The 25,097-nt window shown below is 42.1% G+C and overlaps 1 protein-coding gene across 1 annotated transcript; it reads right to left on the reverse strand.

Annotated features, from left to right (window-relative positions):
- Positions 1–24,494: 24,494 nt before the first annotated feature.
- LOC147427177 (uncharacterized) lies at positions 24,495–25,085 on the reverse strand. The gene has a single exon (XM_086499217.1). It carries the CDS (start codon positions 24,882–24,884, stop codon positions 24,495–24,497), a length of 390 nt encoding a protein of 129 aa, XP_086355343.1. The 5' UTR covers positions 24,885–25,085.
- Between the last annotated feature and the right edge of the window lie 12 nt (positions 25,086–25,097).

Genomic DNA, 25,097 nt, shown 5'->3' on the forward strand with positions numbered 1-25,097 from the left:
TGAGTTCTACCCTAAAGATATATGATCTCTTTACAAAGATGCTTGGTCTTTAGCATTAGAAGAGAGCAAACCACACTCCTATAGACTTTGACATCTTTCATAGGAGAACATGAAGCTAAATCTGAGGTTAGAGTGGTACACTCTTAGTGGAAATCCACACCAAAAATGATGGATACTAAAATCTTGCATGAATTGATGTGTTCTTCTATACAATGCACACTTTCTCTCTTAGAGTTGTTGAAAATTAGACCACAACTATGGAGACAAGTGGGCAAACACTTAGAGAAGAGGGGGTTGAAAATTCCACTCCAAGATATTCCTATAGATAAAAACTTGGATAAAACACCACCAGAGAAACCAAAAGTGAACCAATACCTATAAACAAGGTGGGAGATTATTGTGAAGGAGAAGAAGGGAACACCACCTTGACGTTAGAACACAAAGGAGTGAAAACGCTTGCTATACTTGATAGTGGGGCTAGAGTGGCCATTGCCACAAAATAAATTTGGGAAAAATGGAGAAAACCATCTCTCAAAAAAACACCAATGAAATTGAAAATTGCAGATGGATTTGTAGAAAGACCTTTGGGTATGTTGGAACAGATCATAGTAGCCTCATACAAAATTGAATATGAGCATACCTTTGCAGTAATGGATTTTGGAAAGAGAAACAACTTTGATGTCATGTTAGGGAGATTTTAGGACGTCCATTTATGAGACAACTTAAGATGGTGCAAGATTGGGACTATGACCATCTCTACTTGTGGCATAAGGGTGTTACCACGAGGGTTAGCATCAAGGATAATAGTTTAAGAGATGTTAATCAAACCCCTGTGGAAGACTTTGACTCAACTACGGTCCACGAAGAGAAAATATGTGCTTGGTCACACAACAAAGAGCATATTTGGATGCGTGGTTCATCCGGATCTATGACCCTGAGGAAAGAAGATTGCATCATAGAGAGATCAGTAGAGGACAAGGACTACATCTGAGAGCCATTTCTAGAACATTTGTTTGAACTTTTTGGATGGCATCAAATACTGGCTACTCTAGGTGTGTACGTAAACAAAATAATACCTACAAAGTTGTGTGATGCAGATGGCTATGACATAACTCCCTGTTTTATGATAAAAGTATTGAATGAAGCTAATGAAACTTGTGAGTATGAAAGCATAATAGATGAGACTAACAATGTCATGGATTATTGTGCAAGAAGAAAAAACAAAGGAAGAAGAGCGATCACGAGACTATGTCATCATCAACATACAGAAAGAATCGACAAAAGTTGTTGCAAAGAAGTCGAATCCCAAAAAATCACAACTGAAAGCAGATAAAGAACCAAGGTCCACATCAAGTGTTCAAAAAACTCAAGATCAAGAGAGGTACAAGGATAAAGCTGAAAATCGATATCAAATTCAGAATATGTGGAGTAACATGACTTAAAATCACATGTTCAATTGTGATCGATCCTTATGCGACAAGGAATCTAATGACTTATGCACGTGGATAATGATGGGACAACCACCAACCATAGAGCTAGAAGAAACAATGTGCACAAGTTTCAAAACATTGATTCCTAGCTCTGGAGTGGCAAAAGCTATGCTTAAGTTGAGTAATGGGGAATACAAAAACACATTACACATAATCGACTCCCATCACACCAAAGAGAGTCTGGTCCTAACAAAGAGCTGGATGGACATCTTCTTTTGACAACAAAAAGCTGCAACAACAACAAAGGTTCCAGAGACATGGAAGCTATTGAGACATCCTCTAATGTCACATGTGCTACACTTGTTTCTTGAAGAAGCACCCATCAACTCCATCTTTCACACTGCATGCTTTTGTTTGAAAAATTTCTCATATGCATATAGTGTCCAATAATTGACACTTGCATTAGAAACTCTTCCTTTGTTTCTCTCAAGCACTTACCTTCTTGCATGAATAGGTACTTCAAGTTCAACCACTCAACTTCAATAAGAGTGTATATCAAAGGTACTTTTTTCCCACCGAGTTTTTTCCCTTTGGTCATCCAGGTTTTAGAGCTTAATATAGAAACATTCATCATCATCCTCTTGTATATATTTCTTCTATATCATAATAAGTAAATTGCTACCCATATCATTCACCCATCATTCATCAAAGAATTAGAGCAACACCTACTAGTCTTTACATGCTTATCAAGAGACACTCTTATCTTCAAGGACAACAAACGAGCTTCATCAAACAATGGAAAGCTGAATAATGGAATCCAACGACAAGCAATGGCAAATTCATCTAGAGAGCTCTCAACAACAATCATAGCGAGTTTACATAGTGCTTGGAAGCTAGTGAAGTATTGCACAGGTATCACAAAATATATCATTAAGTCAACGACCCAAAGAAGCTGAGATGAGGTTTATTTTTTGAAAAGAAGAGAGGTCTATTGTACGTACGCTCAAGCGACTAAGCTGCTCTAACTTGTAATCAACTTTCTCAATGATTTCAATTCTGAAACTTGCATTGTGTTCCTCTTTCTTTGCTCTTTCAATCAAGTGTAAGCATTGTCAGTTATGTTGTGGTTCACAACTACGCATTAATGAGCGTAATCTTTAGATTTGAGTGCTTAAATCACTCTTTTTTGAAGTTTTGACCATGTGAGAGTGTTCTTAGACCATAGAGAGACAATTCTGGATAGTTCTATTGTAGTTTTGAGAACCTCGATCATGACGGTTTGTGATTTTGGTACCTCCCTAGATTACCACTAGACTTGGTAGGATAGTGCCTCTAGGCCTTGTAGACCACCTCCTAAACTTTTGTTGCATTTCGAGTCCGTTTGAGTGCCAAAATGGCATGATGATCGAGCATGGTGAGAAAAGACATAGGCAAATTTTTTGATCATTGGGTGGTGATTTGCTTGTTGAGGTGTGATGTTTGCTTGTTAGTTTCACTTCTTGAGGATTGACAACCTCAAAGAGTCTCTGTGCCCCATCCGAGTCACTTCCCTGAGTATTGACATTATGTTGGTTTCGGATAGCTACACTACAGACGTCCGTCGCTACACTACTGGAAATAGTAGGCTGAGAGTAGGCTCTATTGTGGTGGCTACACTATTGGTGCTTTTGAAAGAATAAGATTTAAGATGTTGGAAAGATTTATCGCACTCCATCCCATTGCAAATTCTTCAATGTAGTTTGGTGATTTAGGGGTGCAACTATATTACCAAAAAGCCTAAGAGCTCGGTCATGTCACTTCATTGGTCTGGTCCAAGAAACCAAAGCAAATATGTCACTGTCTTCACTCCTTAGTCCACTTGGCTATAACTAGTGAACAAGCCTTGCTAGCCTCATGTAGCACAAGTCCTCCTTCTATCTCACTGGTCTATTTCGAGCTAATGCCAAGCATGGTAAAGGAGGTCTACAATCATCTAATTCCACAATGAAAACTACATTTCTCCCTACCAAGGAATAGTCGCTATTTGAGGGTGGTTGCTACACAATTTGGGCAATTGAAGCCTATTGTGTTGCTTTGTACCCTTGCAACATTGGGCACTTGTTGATCACATGGTTATGATCATTGTAATAATAATAAGATTGGATTCACTTTCCATTGCTATTCCTATTACCTTGACCTCAACCAAAGCCTTTGCTAAGCCCCCTACCGTACCGTCCACTACCTCAACCTGTGCTAGGTTGGTTTTGGGTTACAAGAGCTTAAAATGGTGGCTGAACTATAGAGACAATTCTTCAAGGGTAAAAATATTTTTCATCAAAGGTTTCTTCCACATTCTCTCTCATTCTAAGAATTTGTGCATCCAAGAATACCCTAAAACTTTTAGATATGTGTCATTGTCTTTTTTTCATACAATTTGATTATTTTGACATTGTAAAGAAGTTAAGATACTGGCAATAAGCCTCCAAAGGTTATTAAGAGCACTCCAAAGGCACTGTGGGGGGGAAAATATGGATAAGTTCATTGAACAAGGTTTTTATACTTGGCAAACCAAGACGAGAGGCTACCTAATGAAAAAAAAACCTAAATACTTTCCTAGATAAATGGCTCAACCTTGATCCCACACAAACTTGGGCATCGTATTCAGGCTAAAATGGGCCAAAAAGGGTTGTACAAGAAAGTGATTCATTTTGACGGTCAAAATGGCTCCAAATATAGCTATTGATACTATTGAGGTGTATTCATTCCATTTAAAGTGTATCAATGTAATCATATCTCTGAGATATCTCCATAAGTGACAAAAAATAACTTACTTCTTAGCTCATCCGGCATATGCACATAAGTAATACATCTGAGCACTTTAAAATCTGATACATTTGGTTTTTCACCACTGAACTTTTCTTCATGTGTCATATCCTGTATTACAGCAGTAGGGGTCTTGTTCATAATGTAGCCACTTCTGCAATGCGCCTCTTCTTTCACTCAGCAACACCATTTTGCTGCGGAGTATACCTACATGAAAAATGCCTCTGAATTCCATGCTTTTTTAGAAAACCATTGAATTCAATGGAGAAGTATTCTCCCCCTCCATTCATTGAGCATTGGCCATTGGCCATTGACTACCGGCCCACATGCATGTATCTGACAATCGTTTTTTAGTCACTTTGTGGCTAGCATCTCGCCAACATATTTCGACGAAAAGAAAATTTTTGGTTTTTCAACAAGTGATTTTTCCCATGCACCATAGCTTCTCCTGTTAATGGGGGCCTTACAAATGTGTATCTCTAGAATTGAAAATACAAGGGTAAATCAAGCTCCATACTTAACACGGGCTTAACACTCAAACAAGGCTGGATAATAATGACTCATACCCAAGCATGGACCTAACCAATATGTATTTGGATATTTTTATAGAGAAGGAGGTGAAGGCTCAACATCTTAAAGCCCCAAGTTTCCAAGGAAGTGTTCCTTCTACAATCAATCATGGAGCTTTGGCTCTAAAATATGCAGGGAAAGTGATATATAGAAAATTGGCCTTTCTCAAGTATGATCGACCTGAAGGTTTAGAGAGGAGCAAGTAGTGTAGCCATTTGGTGCAAGTGATTGGTTTGTGTTACCGGGCTTGTGGATAGCATATTGGTTGGACATTGTGCAAGAGAGTGACATGTAGTCTCGGAGTTCCCAGACAAGACACTATGGTGTGATATCTACCATAACAACACTCATGGAACACATGCCTACATTTACAATGGTCAAAGCCAAAGGATGGTAAGCCCTCAAGTGTTAATGTAGGGGTATGTGCCAAGTACCAACTAGCCAACAAGCAACCAACTCAATAAGTAGCCTTACATCCAACTCTCATGTATGCACGAGGTATGCACCATCAATTCAACCTCTACATACTTTTATGCCCAACAATCAATAGCTCTAGTGCTGACACAACAATATCTGACAAGTTAGAACATGCAACAGTACTTACCATAAGGGAGGGGCCAAGGTTTCACACACAATGACCAAAATCATGGACTTGGTTGAATTGTGATGATCCCTTTGAAAATTTTGCCTAATGTAGGAATTACCTCTTGGAATTTTTCTTTGCTTCGTATTAGATAGTTCTCTAATCATAGACAACCTTGAACTTTATGTGAGAAAGACCTCTTGCTTGAGATAGCACTAGTTACTATTGGGCTTGAAAGTGTTTGCACGGGATAGTCTCCTTATATATCCAACATAGCATGACCCTCTAGGGGCAAAAATGGAAGCTAACAAATGCACTTAATCTTCATTTCATGTAATGTCATGTCTTGTGAATGTCCTAGGGGTAGGCTCAAAGGCTAAAGCCCATTCTTATTAGGAGAAGAAGAAGAATAAGAAGAACATAAGTTCTAATGTCTTAGGAGCTATCCCCACGAGAGAGAGAGAGAGAGAGAGAGAGAGAGAGAGAGAGAGAGTATTATCATTCTTGAAGATCAAATGTAACTTATAAGATCAAATCAAACATGTTGCACATCCTATGTTGATTGAATCTAGGAATCTTAATGTTTTGACAATTATGGATATCTGGGGTGTGGAAATTGAGACTCCATGAAGTGGATGGGAAAGACATTTCTGTGGGGAGTGGTCAAAATGTGATCAAAATTTGAGCACTCAACTAGTGTATGATGCTCCAAATTGTGAACTTGCAAGAATCATAGTGTACAATTACAAAGGGACTCTTTCCCAGTGCCCCAATGCCCCATGTCACATTGAATGGAATGGAAGCTAAGATGGATAGATGCGATGGTGTGTATTGTGGATAAGGGGATAGGCTCAAGCTTGTGTCGGTGAGTATGATCTCATCTCATAAAGACATCCACATTTTTGTAGTATGGGGCAATGTGGGTATTGTAAGTGTATAAACTGGAGTCCTCTTGATATTTCCAATCTAGTCAATTGTTTAGTGTTTGTGTAGGAATCACCATTGGATTCCATTCCATTGTTCCTGACAAGTTGAAGTGTCTTCATATTTCAATTGGGTCAAGTCCATGTGTATTGGCATTGGTATGTTAGAGTGCAGAGGGTGCACATACAGCTATGTTGCATCGTCAATCATGAAAACTAGCTAAGAAATTAGCATATTATGAGAAAAATCTATAGGATGGAATCCACAATGACTATCGAGCTAATAAACAAAGCCAATAGATCAAGACCAACATGAAGAAAATCTTGATTACATGCTTACTAATTAAATTGGGCATTTTGATGAGAAAAAAAGCTCCAAATGGAACAAAACAATAGAGGAATGTTAAACTAGCCTTAAGAGAACTTAACATGATAAAACATAATTATGATGTGCAAAGTTCATAACCCATTATTTTCTAGGGTGCTCAAAATCAATGAAAAAGTTCTCTAAAAGATTAGCAGTGACTCTTTAACCCTTATCCAATAAAAAATAATTCAATTGATGTAAAGGGGCTCTCTAGAGCAACAAGTCAACCCTATTTTGTAAATGGATCTTTGGCCACCCCGTGTAGTAATCGTGATAAATGGTCAGCTCTCTCATGTGTAGCTCCTTTCTTGACTACTATAGTGAACTCAAATTCCAACAATATTAGGAACCACCGAACGCTGCAGCCCGTGCTGTATGGTTTGTTCACTAAGTATAATAGCACCTGATTATCCAGAAAGAATATGAACTTGTTTGCTAAAAGGTAATGGCTAACTTTTTGATAGAATAGATCATTCCCAAGCCCTCCCTTTTTGTGGTCGTAAAATTCCCTCCTGTGCTATTTAGCTATCTATCTACTGGAATAACAAATTGGAAATTCCATGTTGTTTTCTCCGGATTGAGCCAAGATACATCCAATAGCATAAGCCGATGTATCTTATCATAAAATATAATATCTAACTAACCCAAATGATTTTCTCATATTAAACTGATCATTTAATGTGGGAGAATGAACGAGAACAAAAATTAGAATATAGACATGTGCTTATGATCCATCTTGTTACGCGGACAAAGTCAATGGGTCCAAATGAGAGATGGTATGTCCAAGAGCAATGCTAGCTAATGGATTTTGAAAGACCTTAGGGTTAGCTTCATTAAAGACCTCCATTGGTTTGTGTAAAAGTCTTTAGACCTTAGGCAAGCTAGGACTGTGCTTGAGGTGGGAACCCGGCCCAAGCTTGAGGTGCTTGTCGTGCTTGCTGACTAAGGTGCTTGAGGTGCTTGTTGACTAAGGTGCTTAAGGTGATTAATGACCAAGGTGCTAAGGTGCTCCATGACTAAGGTGCTTGAGGTGCTTAAGGTGTTCCAAAGTCAACAAGTATCCCTAGTCATGGGGGGGTGAGCCCTCATGGTAGGGGCATGAGAGAGAACACACACATTCTCACACAAGGCAAGCCTAATCTAAAGAAGCAACAAGGACACATGTCAATTTCCTCTCCATGTTGCCCTCGTGGTGTGCCTAAAGCCTATTGGTTGGCCTCTCAAGGGGTCCAATGATTATTTAGCTAATTAAATCAATTGTTTATGCATTTATCAAGTCCTCTCTCTTAAAGGGGAAAGAGGGACACTTGTCCTAAGGCTAGCATGGTTGCTTGATATGCACTCTGCATGTGATTGGCTAAGCTTGTAGGGGTCCAATCAATTTGAAGCTTGAGCTACAATGAGGGGTCAACCAAGGAAGCTAGTGGCTTGCTTGCAGGCTATACTCCCCCCCCCCCCCCCCCCCCACTCTCTCTCTCTCTCTCTCTCTCTCTCTCTCTCTCTCTCTCTCTCTCTCTCTCTCTCTCTCTCTCTCATTGAAGTGCAAAGTGCAAGAGCTCCATCTCCTTCTCCAAGCTTGTTGAGAAGTTGAGAGCCTACAACAACACTCTTGGATATTATGGAATGAAAATCCAACCAAGAGCCATGATTCAATGCTTAGCCATATTCTTCATCATCATTATTATGCTATTATGCTATTCTATGCAAGAAGAGTGATGATAAGTGAGGAACTATCTCTTTCTCGTATGTTACTTCTTCTTCCGATTCCCTACCCTCATTCCTTGCTAGCTCTCTCCACCTTTGAAGGTGTTTGAGGCCTTGGTAGTGAGGCTGGGGATGGTTAATGCTTTTAAAAAGTTTACGTTATGCTTGTGATGCATGAAGCTTCCATCTTCATTGCATCACCTAGGTCACAAAGAACACAAAGTTTGTATTGTACCAAGTCTCTCTTTATGGGAGAATCTATAATACAAAAGCCTATTGGAGTGGAGACGGGCTCCACATAAATCTGGTCCTCAACTGTTGTCATGTTCTTCAATTCTCTCTCTTGTAAAAGTATTGTTCATGCTAAGTTAATTAAGTATAATGGTTGTGTTGCTACTGATAGTTAAGTTCACCCTCTATGTTCTCAAAGTAGTCTCATGAAGATGCTCACTATAATTCTCTTAATTCCGCTATTCTCAATGTTCATAGGCCATTTCCATTACATTGGTATCTAAGCTATTGGTTTATATTTTCTTACTTAAGAAGAGAGGTCCTTAAGTTGTCCATGAAAGGTTGGATCTGTTCATTGTAATAGGGTAAGTGGGACAATGATCCACTATCTTGGTTGAAAAGGACTTAGTTTGAGGTACACCGTTGGGAACTATAGTCTTAATAATGGAGTCTCTCGGGCCTTGCCTTTGGCTTAACCATTATTGAGCTACTAGCAAGCTCAACAAGAACCATAATCAACCGAGCAATGTTAGACCCTCTCCAGTATCCTTTGCAGTCCAACAGTGTCTAAACTACGGGTGTGGCTGCTTGAGAACTAATGGTAAAGAAGAGAAGCGACTAAGCACAAATTAATTTATACATAAGCCTAATTAGCATGGCTGACAATAACCAAGAGAGTAGAAGAATATTGATAACTTTGATTTTGTACATGAAAGTGCTGATGATGATGCCCCCAAGTTTGTTAATTATCTTGTTACTAGGTTGCAACAAGCTATGGGAAACCCTGCTTTACAAGCCAAAGTTACTCAACAAATTTGTGCTTATGGGATTTCCCTTCCTCTCCAAGAGGAGAGAGAGCTTAGGAGGCCTCTTGATGAGACTCCCAGAAGAAGGTGCCAAAAGCTCAAAAAGTTCAAAGAGGGAGGAAAGAGATGAGCTAGGCCTAAACATGCCCTTCTCAACTAACTCATGCACCTGCCGCATAATCTCCTCTTGTTGAGCTTGAGAAACTCTATAAGGAGGTTTGTTAGGCGGTGAACTTCCTGGAAGAAGTTCAATTGCATGGTCATCATTACCTCGTTTAGGAGGTAGCTCACAAGGGATGTCATCAATAAAAACATCTTGAAATCCCTTGAGAAAATTGGATAACTCTAATTCCTTTTGGTTGCTTTTATTTTCTTTTGCTAAAGCATTAGGTTCATTTTGAGAATATTTAACAAAAATCATGTACACGGAAATAGAGCTCTTTATTGACTTGTTGAAAGCTGGTGTATGTACAATGGGGATAGTGTTACCCATTTCCTTAGCATCTATATACATGTCTTTTTCCCTGAACTTAAAGGAGATTCTCCTTAATTTCAGGAAATTTAACATTGGCATCCAGGCGATCAAACCATGGTGCCCCTAGGATTACATCCTCATGCTTGAGAGGAGAGATAAAGAAGTCCTCTTTGTCCACATAGCTTTGGACATGAAGCCTCAATTTCCCGATTAAGTGAGTGACTGAAGCTTCTTGCCCCTTGAAAGCACTATCTGCGGGTAGGACATCTCCCATCTCATAGGCTTGTATGCCTAGCTTGGTGGCCAACTCTATAGATATAAAATTGTGAGTAGAACCAGGGTCAAAGAGAATAAAAGCATCATGTTCTCTTACCTTTCCCCAAGCATGGCATAGAGGAGATCGTTTGTGGTGAATTTGGTGAGTCTCCTCTCTTGGATTTCAACCAAGGTAGCTCTAGAAGGATCTTGGCGGTTGTTCTTTTGGGGACAAGCGTGGTATGCATGCCCTTGTTCGCCGCACTTGAAACACCGGTTATCCTTGCCATAATGCTCAAGCTCTTTACGAGAGAGTTTGTTTTTACCTTTGTAAACTCCCCTCTCTTTAGCTTTGTTGGAGTTGCCCTTAGGAGACTTTTGGACATTTTCCTTCCCCTTAGGCTCGTTGGAACCCTTGTTTTCCGTGGACTTATTATTTCTTTTAGCCCCTGTTTGAAAATTGATTCGAGAGGCCACCATAGTATGGTGTATTACCGCCGATATGGTACGTGTCAGGACAAGGGTAGGACCAGTCCAGGCCAAGGGCCAGGGCCAAGGGCCAGGACAGACATGCAGTCAAGGGGGTCCCTATATTTAGAAGGCCAAGGGCCTATATAGGGCATGGCTGGGAGGTGATGAGCATGTCAGTTCCCCTGTCCTTTCACTGGTATCAGAGCTCAGGGGAGGGGAGAGCTATGGAGGAGGAGGAAGGTCTCTCTCTCTTTAGGTCTCTCTCTCAAATTCGGTATGAGGCATGGCCTCTCTCTCTCTCTCTCTCTCTCTCTCTCTCTCTCTCGCTTGGGAGTCTTCTCTCTCTCCCTCGTTTTCAGTAAAAAGGCGTGCATGATATTGCAACTCTCTCGGGCAAGACGTTCATGAAAAGCTGAAGTCATGGGCAGAAACCCTAAGGCGATGCAGCGTGGGCATGGTCCCTTGATTTGAAGCACGAAGTATTCGACAGTGGAGAAGACGAGGAGGGCCATGGGAATGGATGCCTGCGCATAAGGAGCCACTGGCAGACCTGCACGGAATCAAGGCTGAGCGGGGTTGTTGGGTTTGCAGGATAGAGACGAACAATTTTCGTTTTTGTCTGATCAACCTCGGACGCCCATAGCTCCTCCCCCGTCTACTGGCGACTCTGCGCACTTGGCCGCCATCGCTGCAGCAAGTAGGGCACATATTTTCCTTTTTTTTAAAAACAAACTTGGGGCAAGTTCCCACGGGCAATTCATTGCCCTTCGACCCCACCTTCGATACGGAGGGATGTGCCCCATGGCCAGGCTCTGTATGGTTGGCAGGTTTTGCATCTACCGCAGGAGGGACCCCTTATATGGGGATTTCCATATCATCGGGGGCATGCACAGCTTGATCCGCCAGATTCCGCAAGGGTTGTCAACTCCGGCCTAGTTTCAATAAGAGGACATCAAAGACGTTTGCAAAGCAAGGCAGCAAGGTCCGCATGCACGAAGGGCACCGTATGCAACACAACTTTGGCAAGGAAGCTTAGGACGCCTTGTCGAAGAGACGATTGACATTGCCATCATCTTAGTGTTTGGCAAGGCTATAAGCCAATATGGTGATAGATCCACAGGTTATGCACCAGAATCACGGCTTCTATCATCCTTGACATCAAGCAGGACGCATTGACAACACATGATCTTAAGGTTTGAGATCCATGTCTTTTTTTTTGCGTTTTTTAAAGCTATATGCGTGCTTTTCTCTTGCAGGAAATAGATACCCTCCAGGACGATCTTATATACTTCGCACTGTTGGCACGCCAAGGCCTATTGTTCGTTTTGAACAAGAGTATACAGATTCTTGGCATGGCCGACCACTGGTTACAGATTGCGATGACAACAGCTTGCAGAATTCGACAACATGGTTCCGGCAAGGCTTGTCAACTGTTGGTACAGGCAAGGCCTGTTAATGTGATCCAACGCGTTTTCTAAAGTAATTGGCAATGACTGCATGCCAAATGCAGGGAGCAACTCACGGTTACTTTTTCTTTACCTGTCTCACGTATGACAACGTTGGACCTTGGTATGAATTAGGACTGGCCAAAGTAGGCCAACATCATCACATAATTGTGACACACGGCTTTGAATACAAGAAGAGCAACAAGGTAACCTCTTTCAATTTTGTTTTGAACTGGTTGATTACCCTCATGGTTTATGCAGGGCGGCAACGTTGCCTAGCAGTAATGGTCAATAAGCTATGACTGCTATTGCCATTAGCACGACTCCGTGCAAGGGTGCTCAGGAGCACGGCCGGTGTAGTCCAATGTTGGGTTACTGCTTTCATACTATTTGCAGTTCCCTCGGTAACACATTCAATTTTTGGGTGGACAAGATTGGTCGGCAGAAGTGCTTAATGAGGATATTTCAGGCCAACTTTCTCTCGTGCAACGGAGACGAAGATCTACATTTGAGCGAGTTTTTCTTCCCACATCTCAAGACAACTGGTTACAACAGAATGACCAAGTTAGACCAGGTTCAGTATTGTTTATTTTTTCCATGTTTATACATTTACATTGGAAACTAATGCTTGTGTACAAAGCAAAGTTCTTTAACAATTTTTCATGAAGCAAGGCTTCTCCCTTGTGCCAAGGTACTGCACAATTACTCAGAATCACGAGCAGTGGCACACAAGATAGGGAATACCACCTCACAAAATCCCTACCAGTTTAAACTGTGCAAGGCACTAATAGTTTTGGCTCTCAAGTTTGAGGCCATCACTCTCGCCAAGGGCTTCACAATCTGTATGCATGGCATACTAACTAGGTGGCATAAAATCCACCGCTTCAAAGATTATGCTTCTGCTATCACACCAAGCACTCTGTCACAGCCATACTAATTTCTAGATGCTGTTTGTTTTTTCTCTTTTCTCTCTCGATGACAGCATTATACAGGAAGATTGTTGCATGCTCTATAGGATAAGATGCCAGTCAGGCATATGCTGTCTAAGAGCACACCTTCTGGGCACACACACACTAGAAATTTACGGAAAGTTCCTTAGCCCAGCATAAACTTTTGGTACATATTCTGCTCGTGAGTCAGCTTGAGCCAAGGTACTCTAACTCACAGCTAGCACGTGGCTAAGATGCTACTCAAATTAGTCTACCTCGGTTCGTTGATTGAACACTAATTTGCATAAGGGCTATGAGCCAAACAGGCTAAGAGCCGTTGTTAGGCCAGGGGCAAGGCCCAACTATTGGCATTCTTTGGGTGATTGTTTTCAAGATACACTCACAACAGCTGATCTCTACAAGAAAGTATAGATGCAGCAATGAGTTGTGACAGTAGCAGGGCTGTCCATAAGAGCTCGGCAGTTCACTTGTGTGGATCTCCTGCTCTCTCTATAGCACTACAGAGTGTCTATGGACATACTGTTTTGGGCTACGACCCGGCGGGTGATTGCTACATCACCCCATAGGCATTAAGGATCACAGTTTGATCTGCATTGAGGATCACCGTTGATCTCTCCTAGTTATACTTTCAAGGAAAGAATTCCGCAATCTATCACGTGGTAGAAAACGAACACACTTTTCAAGTTGATTCCAATCAATCTGTACACGGTTGACTATGTTGGTTATCGTTATCTGCTAGTTGAGCAGTTTCTACAAAGAGTCTTATCAAAGGGGTTTGACTACGTAGTTTGACTACGTAGATTCTAATCCAAGAGCTTGGATTGCAAAGGCAACACCCAGGCTTCCTAGTGCAATGCTGTTTGTTTTTTCAGGTAGGGGACGTGCGCCTCTCCATTTGAATACGGGTAAGTGAACATTACGTTCAAATATCCAGGTATGCATCTATTGATTTGGTGTGATTCCATTTTTAGTATGCTTTGCTTGGTTTTTCAAGACATATAAGTACGCTTGAATGTTACAGAGTCATGCCAAGGGCATGTCGGCACAAAGTATTTTGGGCCAAGTATCCAATTTATTTTTCTGCCTTATGCTGTTACGAACCTACTTGTAGGGTTCAATTTGGCACATGTTGTCACATGGGATACAACATGGTCTAGGAACTCAAGGAGTTCGGTTTAGCAAGTGTGGAGCCATGAATGAGGGTCCCTCTCACTCTTGTCGTAAAGTGTTTAGAGCTACCTCCACACACAAGTACATCTTGTACTTGTAGGATGTTCTTTTTCAGACATCCTTAGTTGAGACATATTCCACATGTGGCGAATATGAGTCTCTGGGATTGACACTGGCGCCCCCTATTTCAAATATGTTTCACGACAAAGTCCCTAAGTGCTGGTCACATCTGTTTTCTAGACCATTTCTAGCACGACGTATCAGGAGCAATTTCGTGGCCAGAAATTGTCGGATACTTAGAATGACTTGTTAAGGTACAAGTATTGCTAAACAACATTATAGATGGTTGTTTATACATATAGAAAATGAAAAAGTTTCATTGTTTGTATCTAGAAGTGATCACTGTTTCACCTTCTATTATGCTTCAGACGTTTAAGCACATCTTGCAAAAGATTACAGCTGAAAGTATTTAGTTTCTTTTCAGAACTATTTACATTCCTGTTAATGTGTGCTAGGCGCATCACATTTGCCATAAGTATTGGCAAGAAATACCATGGAAATACAGGTTCGGATTTGTTTTTTGCTAAATGCATGCACACTAGGTGTTATGGGCCCTAGTGTTTAGCAAAGGCTGATTTGGAACGGCATGCATATTCCTCAAGTTGTTGCTTATGAAGCATTTTGCACTTTATGTGCACTATCTCTATGAGATTACCTTTGAGTCTACTAATCACCAATAGAGGTCATGGCTCGGTTTGGGTGTTTGTGGATTTTTTAAGTTAACCACGATGGTTATTCCGCACATTGTTGATTCCTCAACAATGCTATACGCTATTGTGATCTCCCGTTTACCAGTCATCTAGAAAGACTGTCTGTAAACCGTGGGGGAAACTCAGTACTGTCAGTATCCAAGGGGATTGACAGATTACAAAGTGTAATCTTGGGCTAAAGGATATGCAAAGTGCGTACATTCGCTTCATAAGCATTTATTGCTCTTTTTGGAGTTTACTTACTATCAGTTTACGCATGTTGCGACTAGGTAGTCTCTTCATGTATAACTCAGGTTCTCAACCTTGAACACTCGTTAGGGTGGGGTTGTTTACTGATGATGAAAAAGAGGGCCAAGTCAAGGACTTAAAAATTGGCTGATGAGTTATGTCAGCAAGTTACTTTCATGAAAAGTGACAAGAGGTTCTTTTTTTTGTACACCTATGTGTGATAAACTCATTTACCATGCTCATGAGAGTTCTAAATGGAGTCTCCACACTATGTTTGGATAGGAACTCGTACCATCAGATGGTTACAAATGGACAACAATGTAGAAAATCAAGATGTTACTCTTGGTTTCATTGAACCTCCTACTAAACCGGGTTCCGTTCAAATGAACCGTTGGATCCATGTGGGATGTTACAGTAGAAAACATTAGTGTTCTTATGAAGATACCATCACTTGTGTTTTCGCGGAAGAAAATGCTTTTCCAAGGGGGGAGTAATGTCAGGACAAGGGTAGGACCAGTCCAGGCCAAGGGCCAGGGCCAAGGGCCAGGACGGACATGCAGTCAAGGGGGTCCCTATATTTAGAAGGCCAAGGGCCTATATAGGGCATGGCTGGGAGGTGATGAGCATGTCAGTTCTTGTCAGGCCAAGGGCAAACCCAGGCGAGTAGGACTCGGGCCAGAGGGCCAAGGGCCGGCCGGCTGCTAAAGGCGGATAGGGGGATTCTGTTACAGTGGCCAAGGGCTATATAAACGGGGGGTTGGGCGGAGAATCCTCATAACGCAGCTCCTAGGTCTTATATTGGTATCAGAGCGAGGTGGAGAGGAGGAAGGAGGGTGGAGCCATGGTGGAGAAAGATGGCATGGTTCTCTTCTCAAGGCATGTACTCTCTCTCTCTCCCTCTCTCCCGGAATCTCTCTCTCTCACAATTATGGAGGGCAGCCGTCCCAAGCTGGGAAGGAAGAAGGAGATGGGCACCATGCATGAAGAATGCAAGAGGAGGGCCGTGGAAGCGGTAGCCTGCACAATCCGGGGACGAAGCACATAGTGTGTGCATGAACCCCTGCCAAGCCGAGGCGACGAGGAAGTGGACCCCGTGTGCAGAGCCTCTTGAGGCGAGGGAAGCCGAGGTGCCGACCAAAGTGAAATACCGCGGGGGTGGGCTTGTCGGATGCGCCCCAGGCCCTAGACAAAATCTCCTCACACCAGCCAGGCCGGAGCCGGCATGCAGAAGCCAGGGCGTCTCCCTGTTCGTCGGCGCAACAGAGTCGCCATGGCTGCTACTCATTTTAAAAAAAAAAAATCCCTTATTTCTTTGTTCACAAGCGGCCGCCCATGGGGATTTAGCCCAAAACAAAAAAAAAAGGGGATAAGGGAGCGTACCCACCCCGGGCACCCCCCCGCCCCTCATTTTATGCAGGTGCCTCGCAGTAGTCCGTGAGCAAATCCTCGATGAACACTTTCTTTTGTAGATCTCTACTGCGGTACCTTGCAGGTCATTCACGGTCGTTTGCTCCAATCCCAAAGACTTGCAATCGTCGAGGTGCCAAAAACGCATGCAAGCAAAAAGCAAGGCATTCGACAAAAGTACTTAATGAGGTATGAAGTTTCCTTCGTGTTACGCATGTGGAGCAGGGTGGCTTAGTTGCCAAGTCTACTTATGCAAAGTGAAAGAAACCAGCAAGGTGGGTCGGCATCAGTCAGCATTATGATGTGCACACCATACATGTTTGGACTCGCCATTGGCATGCAAATTCGGATACGACAAGGTCGTATCTGCACTAAACAAGGGGGATCGAAGTATACCTTTCCTCATGCTTGAAAGGGGAATCCACAACATGCCCGATGACAGAAACAGTTGTGCGGGTAAGTTATGACGGCATGGAAGCAAGGAGTCAAGGCACGCCATATCTTGGTATGCGTGTTCATGCATGCTGTCAGAGATAGACACCATGGTACTCCAAGTCGTCACGCAATTCATAAAGTATGCAATTATTTTACATTTTTAATTCGGATGTGATTGCTTGCTATGGCAACGCCAAGGTCTAGAATATCAAGGAGATTGGCACAACCTGTTGCTCGTTGACATAAAGGGAGCCAAGGTGCTCCGCAGGGCTGGCTCCTTGTCGCCGCTTCTAGCAGACGGCGAAGAATACTTACCACGCAGTGGTATTCACAATTCCAGGTACACTTTGCATATCCTTTAGTACTAAATAGAATTCTTGTAAACTGCCCATCCTACGCGGGATGAATAGCAGCAGTAAGAGTGAGGTGCTCTCCCCCACACTTTGCAACTGGAATCAAGTTACATATCTATTGCAGGTACTTTTATGATTCTCCATACGATGTAATTTTCGACACGGTCGATTCATTGTTGCCATGATAAGCTATATCATGGCAGGAACATACGTTGGCTATGAGCACATTAGCGTGTCTGTGAAGCAAGGATTTAATTTGTGGGGGCATGTTGTTCGGCATGGCCGACTCCTTGTCACTGTGTCTAGAAGCAGACAGAGGACGTTTGCCACACATTACTAGATAATTTCAGTTGAACTCCCTCGACAAGGTCGACTCTTTTTGTCCTGATATCTGTATGTCAACAACTGCTTCAGTTGGCTATCAGCAAGGCTTCAATTGATGTGAAGCAAGGCTTCAATTTACGCATCTTGCATCGCAACTGCCCACGTTTGGTATATGCTATGAGCATACAAACTTGGGAGGGATTTGACACTATGCTTGAAGGATCTTTCATGGTGTACATGATACAAGAGGGCGTACGAGCATACGCGACAACTCTCTCTCGCACGGTGGCTACGAGCCACCTTTGCGCGAGATTTTCCTTTGGAATTTCATGACGACTGGTTGCAGCAACAACTACCAGGTTAGCCAAGTTTAAGTTTTCTTGTTTTATTTTCCACGTTTACACTTTACTTGGCAATTACTGTCATTGTGCAAAGCAAAGTGCTTTGGCAGTTTTACATGAAGCACGGCTTCTCCCTTGTGCCGAGATACTGCCATTGACTTCGAGTCAAGGGCATTGGCACACAAGTTTGAGGAACTGGCAAAATAGGGAATATTAGCTCACACAATTCCTACCAGTTTACACTGTGCAAGGCACTTATGGTTTTGGTTTTCACGTTTGAGGCCATCACTATTGGCAAGGTATGCTAGCGAGATAGATTCGATTCTACCGCTTCACGCATTACACTTCCGCTAACACACTCCCAACTTTGTCAAGGACAGAGTACGGATGGATTGTTGGTTGTTATCAACACTCAAAAATACTAAACAGAACCTAAAATTTTGACTAGATTCACCGGCAAGGTGCCACTTTCAAGTCACCCTCATACAGTCACGACCCTACATGGTAGATGGTCAAGATTTAACTTGTGTTTTCTGTTGCCTCTCTCGATGAGAGCATCGAACATACAAATTGTGGAATGCTTATAGGATAAGCTGCATTTCGGACATAAGATGTCTACGAGCACACATTCTGGGCACACACCCACTAGAAATTTAAGGAAATTTCCTCAGCCCAGCATGCTCTTCTTTTCGTTCTCTCTATCTCTCTCTTTAAGGGAATAATGAAAATCTTCTAAGAAGCTTTTGATACGTGTTTTGCTCGTGAGTCAGCCTGAGCCAAGGTGCCCTAACTCTCAGCTATCACGTGGCTAAGATGTTACTCAAATTAGTCTTCATCGGTTCGTCCATTGAACACTAATTTGCACACAGGCTATGAGCCACACAGGCTAAGAGCCATTGTCATGCCAAGGGTAAGACCCAACTATTGGCATTCTTTGGGTGATTGTTTTCAAGAATGAACAGATCTACCCAGGGAAGTATACATCGACGTTAATGGACAAGCAAGGGTCTTGTCATTCAGGATGTTTATAGTGTCATTTTTTCACTACATGTTTTCAGTGCGACACTCAAGTTGAGTTTTTGATAAATCTTCAACTCACAGCAGCTGATCTTTACAAGGAAGTATAGATGCATCAATCAGTTGAGACAGCATGGCTGACCACAAGAGCTAGGCAGTTCACTTGTGTGGATTTCTTGCTATCTCTATAGCACTACGGAGTGTCTATGGACATATTGTTTGGGGTAAGGCACGGAGGGTGACTGCTCAATCACCCCATAGGCATTGAGGATCACAGTTTGATCTCTCCCAGTTAAACTTTCAAGGAAAGAATTCCGCAATCGTTAACTGCTACTTGAGCAGTTTCTACGAAGGGTCTTACCAAGGGATTTGACTACGTAGATTTTAACCAAAGGGGTTGGATTGATTGGGTACACCTTGTGGGCATCTGGGCTAGGGAGCTGACATGTGTCCATCATTCCCTTTGTGTAGCATCCAATTTTCCCAAAGTTTGACCTTTGGACACAACCTTTGAATTTTGGAACCTTAGCATTTTGGAAGTCTTAATGGGCTGAACCTTAGGGTCTTTTAAGCCCATTGTTGCATATGGCTCTTTTGCAGATGGACCCCCCTTTGGATCCCTACTTTCCCTCCTTTGGATCCCTATTGTGGCCGGCCGGTCTGCTAGCTTAACCAATATTCTAGCTTTTTCTCCCCTAGCACTTCCCCATATTAAATGATCAGTTTAACATGAGAAAATCATTTAGGAGTATTAGATATTGATTATTATGACACTGGTTTCACGGGATGTAGTGTTTGTGGAAGATTCTGTTCAGCCCTTGATGTCATGTACTAGAGACAGTAATGTAAGCTCACAGGACATTTATGACACTTTGTTGCCTCTTTTCAGTGGTGGAAGTTCGAATGTAAATTCCAATGAGGCAAATATACAGCCTATGGGGGTTTCCAAAAATGTTACAGATCAGCCTATTACTGATGCAGATGTGCGTGATGTACTTGATGAGGAAAGGACTGAAAATGAGCGGGCTAGAGGTATGCCAAAATGGCTGGTGCATACATTGCGTGATAGTAAATTGGATGCACCTTTGTCTAGTCATACTCGTTCAGACTATGGCCATGCATCTTATGCATCAGATTGTTATGCTTTAGCTGTGTCTAGCTTACACGATGTTGAGGAACCTCTCTCTTTTGATGAAGCACATAATTCAAAAACTTGGATGGCTGCCATGCAATCAAAATATGATGCACTTATAGAAAATGACACATGGACTTTATGTGATTTGCCTCCTGGAAAAAAGGCCATTTGTACGAAGTGGGTTTACAAGTTGAAACGCAAGCCAAATGGTGAGATCGATCGCCATAAGGCTCGACTTGTCGCAAAGGATTATGCAGAGCGAAAAGACATAGATTATGAAGAGACTTTTGCTCCCACTTGTCGTATGACTACTGTGTGTTTTCTTTGTGCATTGGAAGCTCATTTTGGTTGGGATGTACATCAATCAAACATTGTTACCGTTTTCTTGAATGGTGACATATTTGAGGAAGTTTATGTAACGCAGCCTTGCGGTTTTGTCAAGAAAGGACAAAAGGACAAAGTATACAGATGTAAGAAGGCTTTATATGGGTTGAAGCAATCTCCTTGTGCTTGGTATGAGAAATCTGACACTCATTTGGTCAAAAAAGGCTTTTGTAACAGTCCAACAAAAAGCACATTATATGTAAAGCAGGAGGGTGATGTACTTCTCATTGTGGTTCTTTATGTAGATGATTTGTTGATCACTGGACCAAATGAGAAACATATTGCTGAATTTTAGGCTAAGTACACCCTTGTGATCTAGAGCATTTAGGAAGCAAATAGGCCAAATTTCATTGAATATGAAGCATTTTTGGGTTTGCAAAGGCCACAAGACGCATCTAGGCAAAGTGAATGCTTGAATTGATCATAACTTGCTCAAAAAGTATTGGATTTCAATTCTGAAAGTTGTTGTGAATTGCTAATGTAGTGAGCAACCTCTAGAGTGAATTTCACTTCATTCTAACCAGTTAGACATCATACGCATATGATGTCTAAAGGGCACTTCTAGGGACCAAAGTTCTAAATTTTGGGATGATTCTGAGCAAATAGACATCATACACGTATGATGTCTCAAGGCAAGATTTGAAGGTCCAGTTGCACTTTTGACCACATAGGACGTTTGAGAATGATGAATTAAGATTTCTTACAAAATTTCATCTCATTTGGACACATATTTTTGCATTTAAGGAGATTTTTGTTGATACAAGAAGCTAAAGGTGAAAAAATAGTGATTTTGACATCCAAAATTTGTTGTGATCACATATTCTTGTTGAATGTATCAAGGAGTACCTTGGGTAGAAATATAAGTGAAATCTGAGCCAAAAGACATCATACGCGTATGATGTCTTAGAGGCCAGATCTAGATCAAATCAGACATCTGAGTATACCCTAGTGTCCTAGAGCATAAAAGAACTCCCTAGTGAAAATTTCATTGCATTTGGAGCATATTTTGGCTAAACAATGCCAAAAGACAAAAATGAAGCAAGATACATTCTTGTATTGACCATAACTTGCATAAAAACTGTTCAAATTGAATTCTAAAAGTTGATGAGAATTGCTCGAGTGATATAGATTCAATGGGATAAAAGTCACTTGATTTTGCCACAAAAGACATCATATGTGTATGATGTCTCAAGTGCCAGATTAGAGGTCAAAACTCACATTTTAGCTAACCAAAGTGTTTGCCATCACAAAATAAGGCTAGAAATCAAGTTTCATTCAATTTGGATCACTTTTGGCTTAGTTAACCTCCCACGGCAGTTGCAAGCAACCAGACAGAAAAAGGAGCGATAGATTCGTCTAAAAGTGTCAGAATCACAAACTGAGACTTGGAGTGGTTAAAGTACATCACGGAGAGTTTAAAAATAAAGTTTGGACCAAATTTGAGTTAGTAAATATCATACGCTTATGAAGTCTCCAGGCACAAATTGACTGTTTTGGCCATAACTTGAGCTCCCAATATCGGATTCAGAAACTTTTTTATCAAAACAAAGCTCCAGAGTAGCTCTACAAGATTCACTCTATGACTCTTGAACAATAATCAAAGACCCTTTGGGTCATTCATTGTTGGTGAGCATCCAAAAAAATGTCGTTTAAGGCCTGAAAATTCATCCGGAAGTTAGTAGTGTCTAAAAGTGACAATTTGAGAGAATTGTGAGAAAACGGTCACGATTTTGCACCTAGTTTTGACTTTTCCCTAACCAAATCACTTGAACACTTTTAAATAAGCCTTCTTACATCAAGCTCGAGTTGTTAAGCCCAGAAATCTTTCTACTTTAGACTCAAACTCAGCTTATACAAGCTTCGGGATCCCAGCGGTGGAAGAGCATCCGTCCACAATGGATCTTCCAAACTTACATTTGATAAAGACCAATTTTGTTGAGAGAGTTTGATGACAAGTCATAAAAGTGAAGGACTGTATAGATATGTTGATGACAGAGAGGTCATTCTTTATAGGTGCTCAGAGCCATACCCAGGAGAGCTAACAAATTACAAGCTCTTATATGTCTATACATACGGAGTCGATTGTCAATGGAACCCTATAGTTTTTGACAAGTATGGATGAGAATACAAAGCTGTAGAAAGAACAAATCCATGAAGTACATTAGAAATAGGTGGATATTTGGTCAATGAAGGACCACAGATACCCCCACCAAACACGAGAATTCCTATGAGAATTCCAAAAAGGGAGCCACCTCGATTCCCTTCTAGAGCGATAATGAGAGATGAAATGATCACAGAGTTGACAGACATGCCTCCTCAAGTGAATTTCTCTAATGGACCCATCTCAAAGAGAATGACCAATCGATCCCTTTGAAGAAGAACCTAGGCATAGTAGAAGGCCTGAAGCGAGAGAAGGATTGGGAGAGTCTATGATTAGCCTTGTAGACAATCAGTGAGTTAGACTGTCCCAAGTCCAAAAATGGATAAACAAGAAATACTTCGGAGATAAATATCCAAGAGATCACGTAGCAGCTCTCAGAAGAATAATTAGAGCAGAGGAATTTTTGGATTTTGTAACATAGTTTGTGGAATTGGGAGTAACTCTCGGAGATGACATGGTGACATGGCTTGACTTAGTAGAAAGATGAGTTGTTTGAGGAATTTATCAAAGAATTCTTGCAGAAAGGCATAGCTCACAATACAATTTCACAAATTCAAGTTGAAAGAGGGTGAATCAGTACACAAAGTGGCATTATGGCTCAAGAGATATATCAGGTTCTATTTGAGAGCAGAACTCCCTACACATGCACGATTAATGTTGATCTTTATCCAGGTAATGGGACATGCGGGTCTTCAAAAGTATCTGCACATGATAAGGAGATTGATGCTAAACAAATTGATCAGAGAAGCTCTTTATCTGGTGGATAATTGTTAGTAATATAGAGAAAAGGATTGTAACAGTCAAGAGGATGACTTGTCCTCTTAGCACAGTGATTCATAGATGAGTGAGTCCACTGCAAAACCAACGGCACCTATTGATCAAGAAAAGTTTATTAACAAAACGGTCAAGAGGCTAACTCCTCTTGTAAAGTCTAGAGGTATGTACAACCTATTCTAGTAGCACCTACTCCACCTAGATACGTTATTCGGAATGCGCCAGGTCCAATAGGAGTTTCAAGGACACAACCTGCCCTAGGACAACAACCTTCAGCCAGGCACTACAATGCATGTGGACATGAGATACACATTGATGATGGAAGCAACTAATAAACAAGCATTAGTACCAATTACAATATATTACAACAACCAAAGTGGGTACTGCCCTTTGAAGCGAGTAAAAGATGAGAGAAACACATGGAGGAGTGGGGAGGCCGGTGGTACAGCCAAACTGTGTTGATCTATGGAAGTGCAGGAAGTCGAGGCATGGTAGTTTGCAGGCAAATGGCAAAGACCTTGAGCAGGTATTTGATGGTGCTAGGGGCCCGATACATTGGGATGGAGCATTTGCTAGCAAGAGCTGTGAGGGTTTTTGCTATTGCAGGAGGTAGGAGCAAGTATAGATATCACAAGCTTGGAAATGGGACAAGGAATGCTGGATGCAGGTACCATCAAGTTTGCGATATGGGATTTTGTGCGGGAGGTCTGCAGGACACACTACTGGCATATGGCAGGGCTCGAATGGCTTTCGACACCATTGATCGGGAGGCTCAAAGGTATTGAGAAGATTGATGGGTACCTCTGTCAGTTCATGCTATAATGTTGCAAAATGAGGGCACCATTCTGACGGTTTCGAACCTCTTTGAATTCTTGAAAGTCAAGGCTAGTAGCTCGTCGGCTCTAGTTTGAACGGCCATGGTAGCCAGGCCATTCTCGGTGTGATGCTTTTCATCCGAGATATGTTGTCCGAAAAGAGTTCTATCAGATTGCGGCACAGTTCATTGCCTCATAACGGCTGTGTGCTTCCCGGAGCGGTGAGCCACTACAAAGGCAGTAGCCTGGAGGAGCCGACAGTGAAGAGGGTGGCCGACCATAGGTGTGAGAGTTGCCAAAGGGCGGGCTGCAGTTATGGCTTGAATCGGGGAAGCATGAGGCAATTGGGGGTGAAGGAGCTCTGCAGAGGAAGGTGCTGCAGGGGAGCGTGATTAAAGGAGGAGCTGGAGGTTGCATGGGACTCGCCAAGGTGACAGGGCAGGAAGGGTGGTGTGAGTAGAGCAGCACTGCAGTGTGGAGGTGGCATGGTCGAGAGCCAGGACAAGGGGAGGGCCTGAGAAGGGCCGCCAGAGGACCACCTTGAGGAGTGGGCTGCATAGGAGGAGAACGAGAGGGCCTGAAGGGGCGGCCATATCACAGGGTGCACCATCTATTGAGACGGCATGTGAAAAGAAAGGAAGGTTGAGAGCAGCCTGTGGGAGCTAGTGTGTATTGTTATGAGCCACCAGAAAGCTAGCCAAGCAATCAAACTAGGATGGTGGTCTGTATGAGGATCCATCATTGTACACCCTCTTTGGAAGTTTTTGTCTA

The sequence above is a fragment of the Adiantum capillus-veneris genome, chromosome 24, assembly GCF_014529385.1.
Source record: "Adiantum capillus-veneris isolate H3 chromosome 24, ASM1452938v2, whole genome shotgun sequence".
Taxonomy (NCBI): domain Eukaryota; kingdom Viridiplantae; phylum Streptophyta; class Polypodiopsida; order Polypodiales; family Pteridaceae; genus Adiantum; species Adiantum capillus-veneris.

What these genes read in the sequence shown, in the direction of transcription:
- LOC147427177 (XM_086499217.1), bottom strand. Translation starts at nt 24,884, where the DNA reads ATGCAGCCCACTCCTCAAGGTGGTCCTCTGGCGGCCCTTCTCAGGCCC.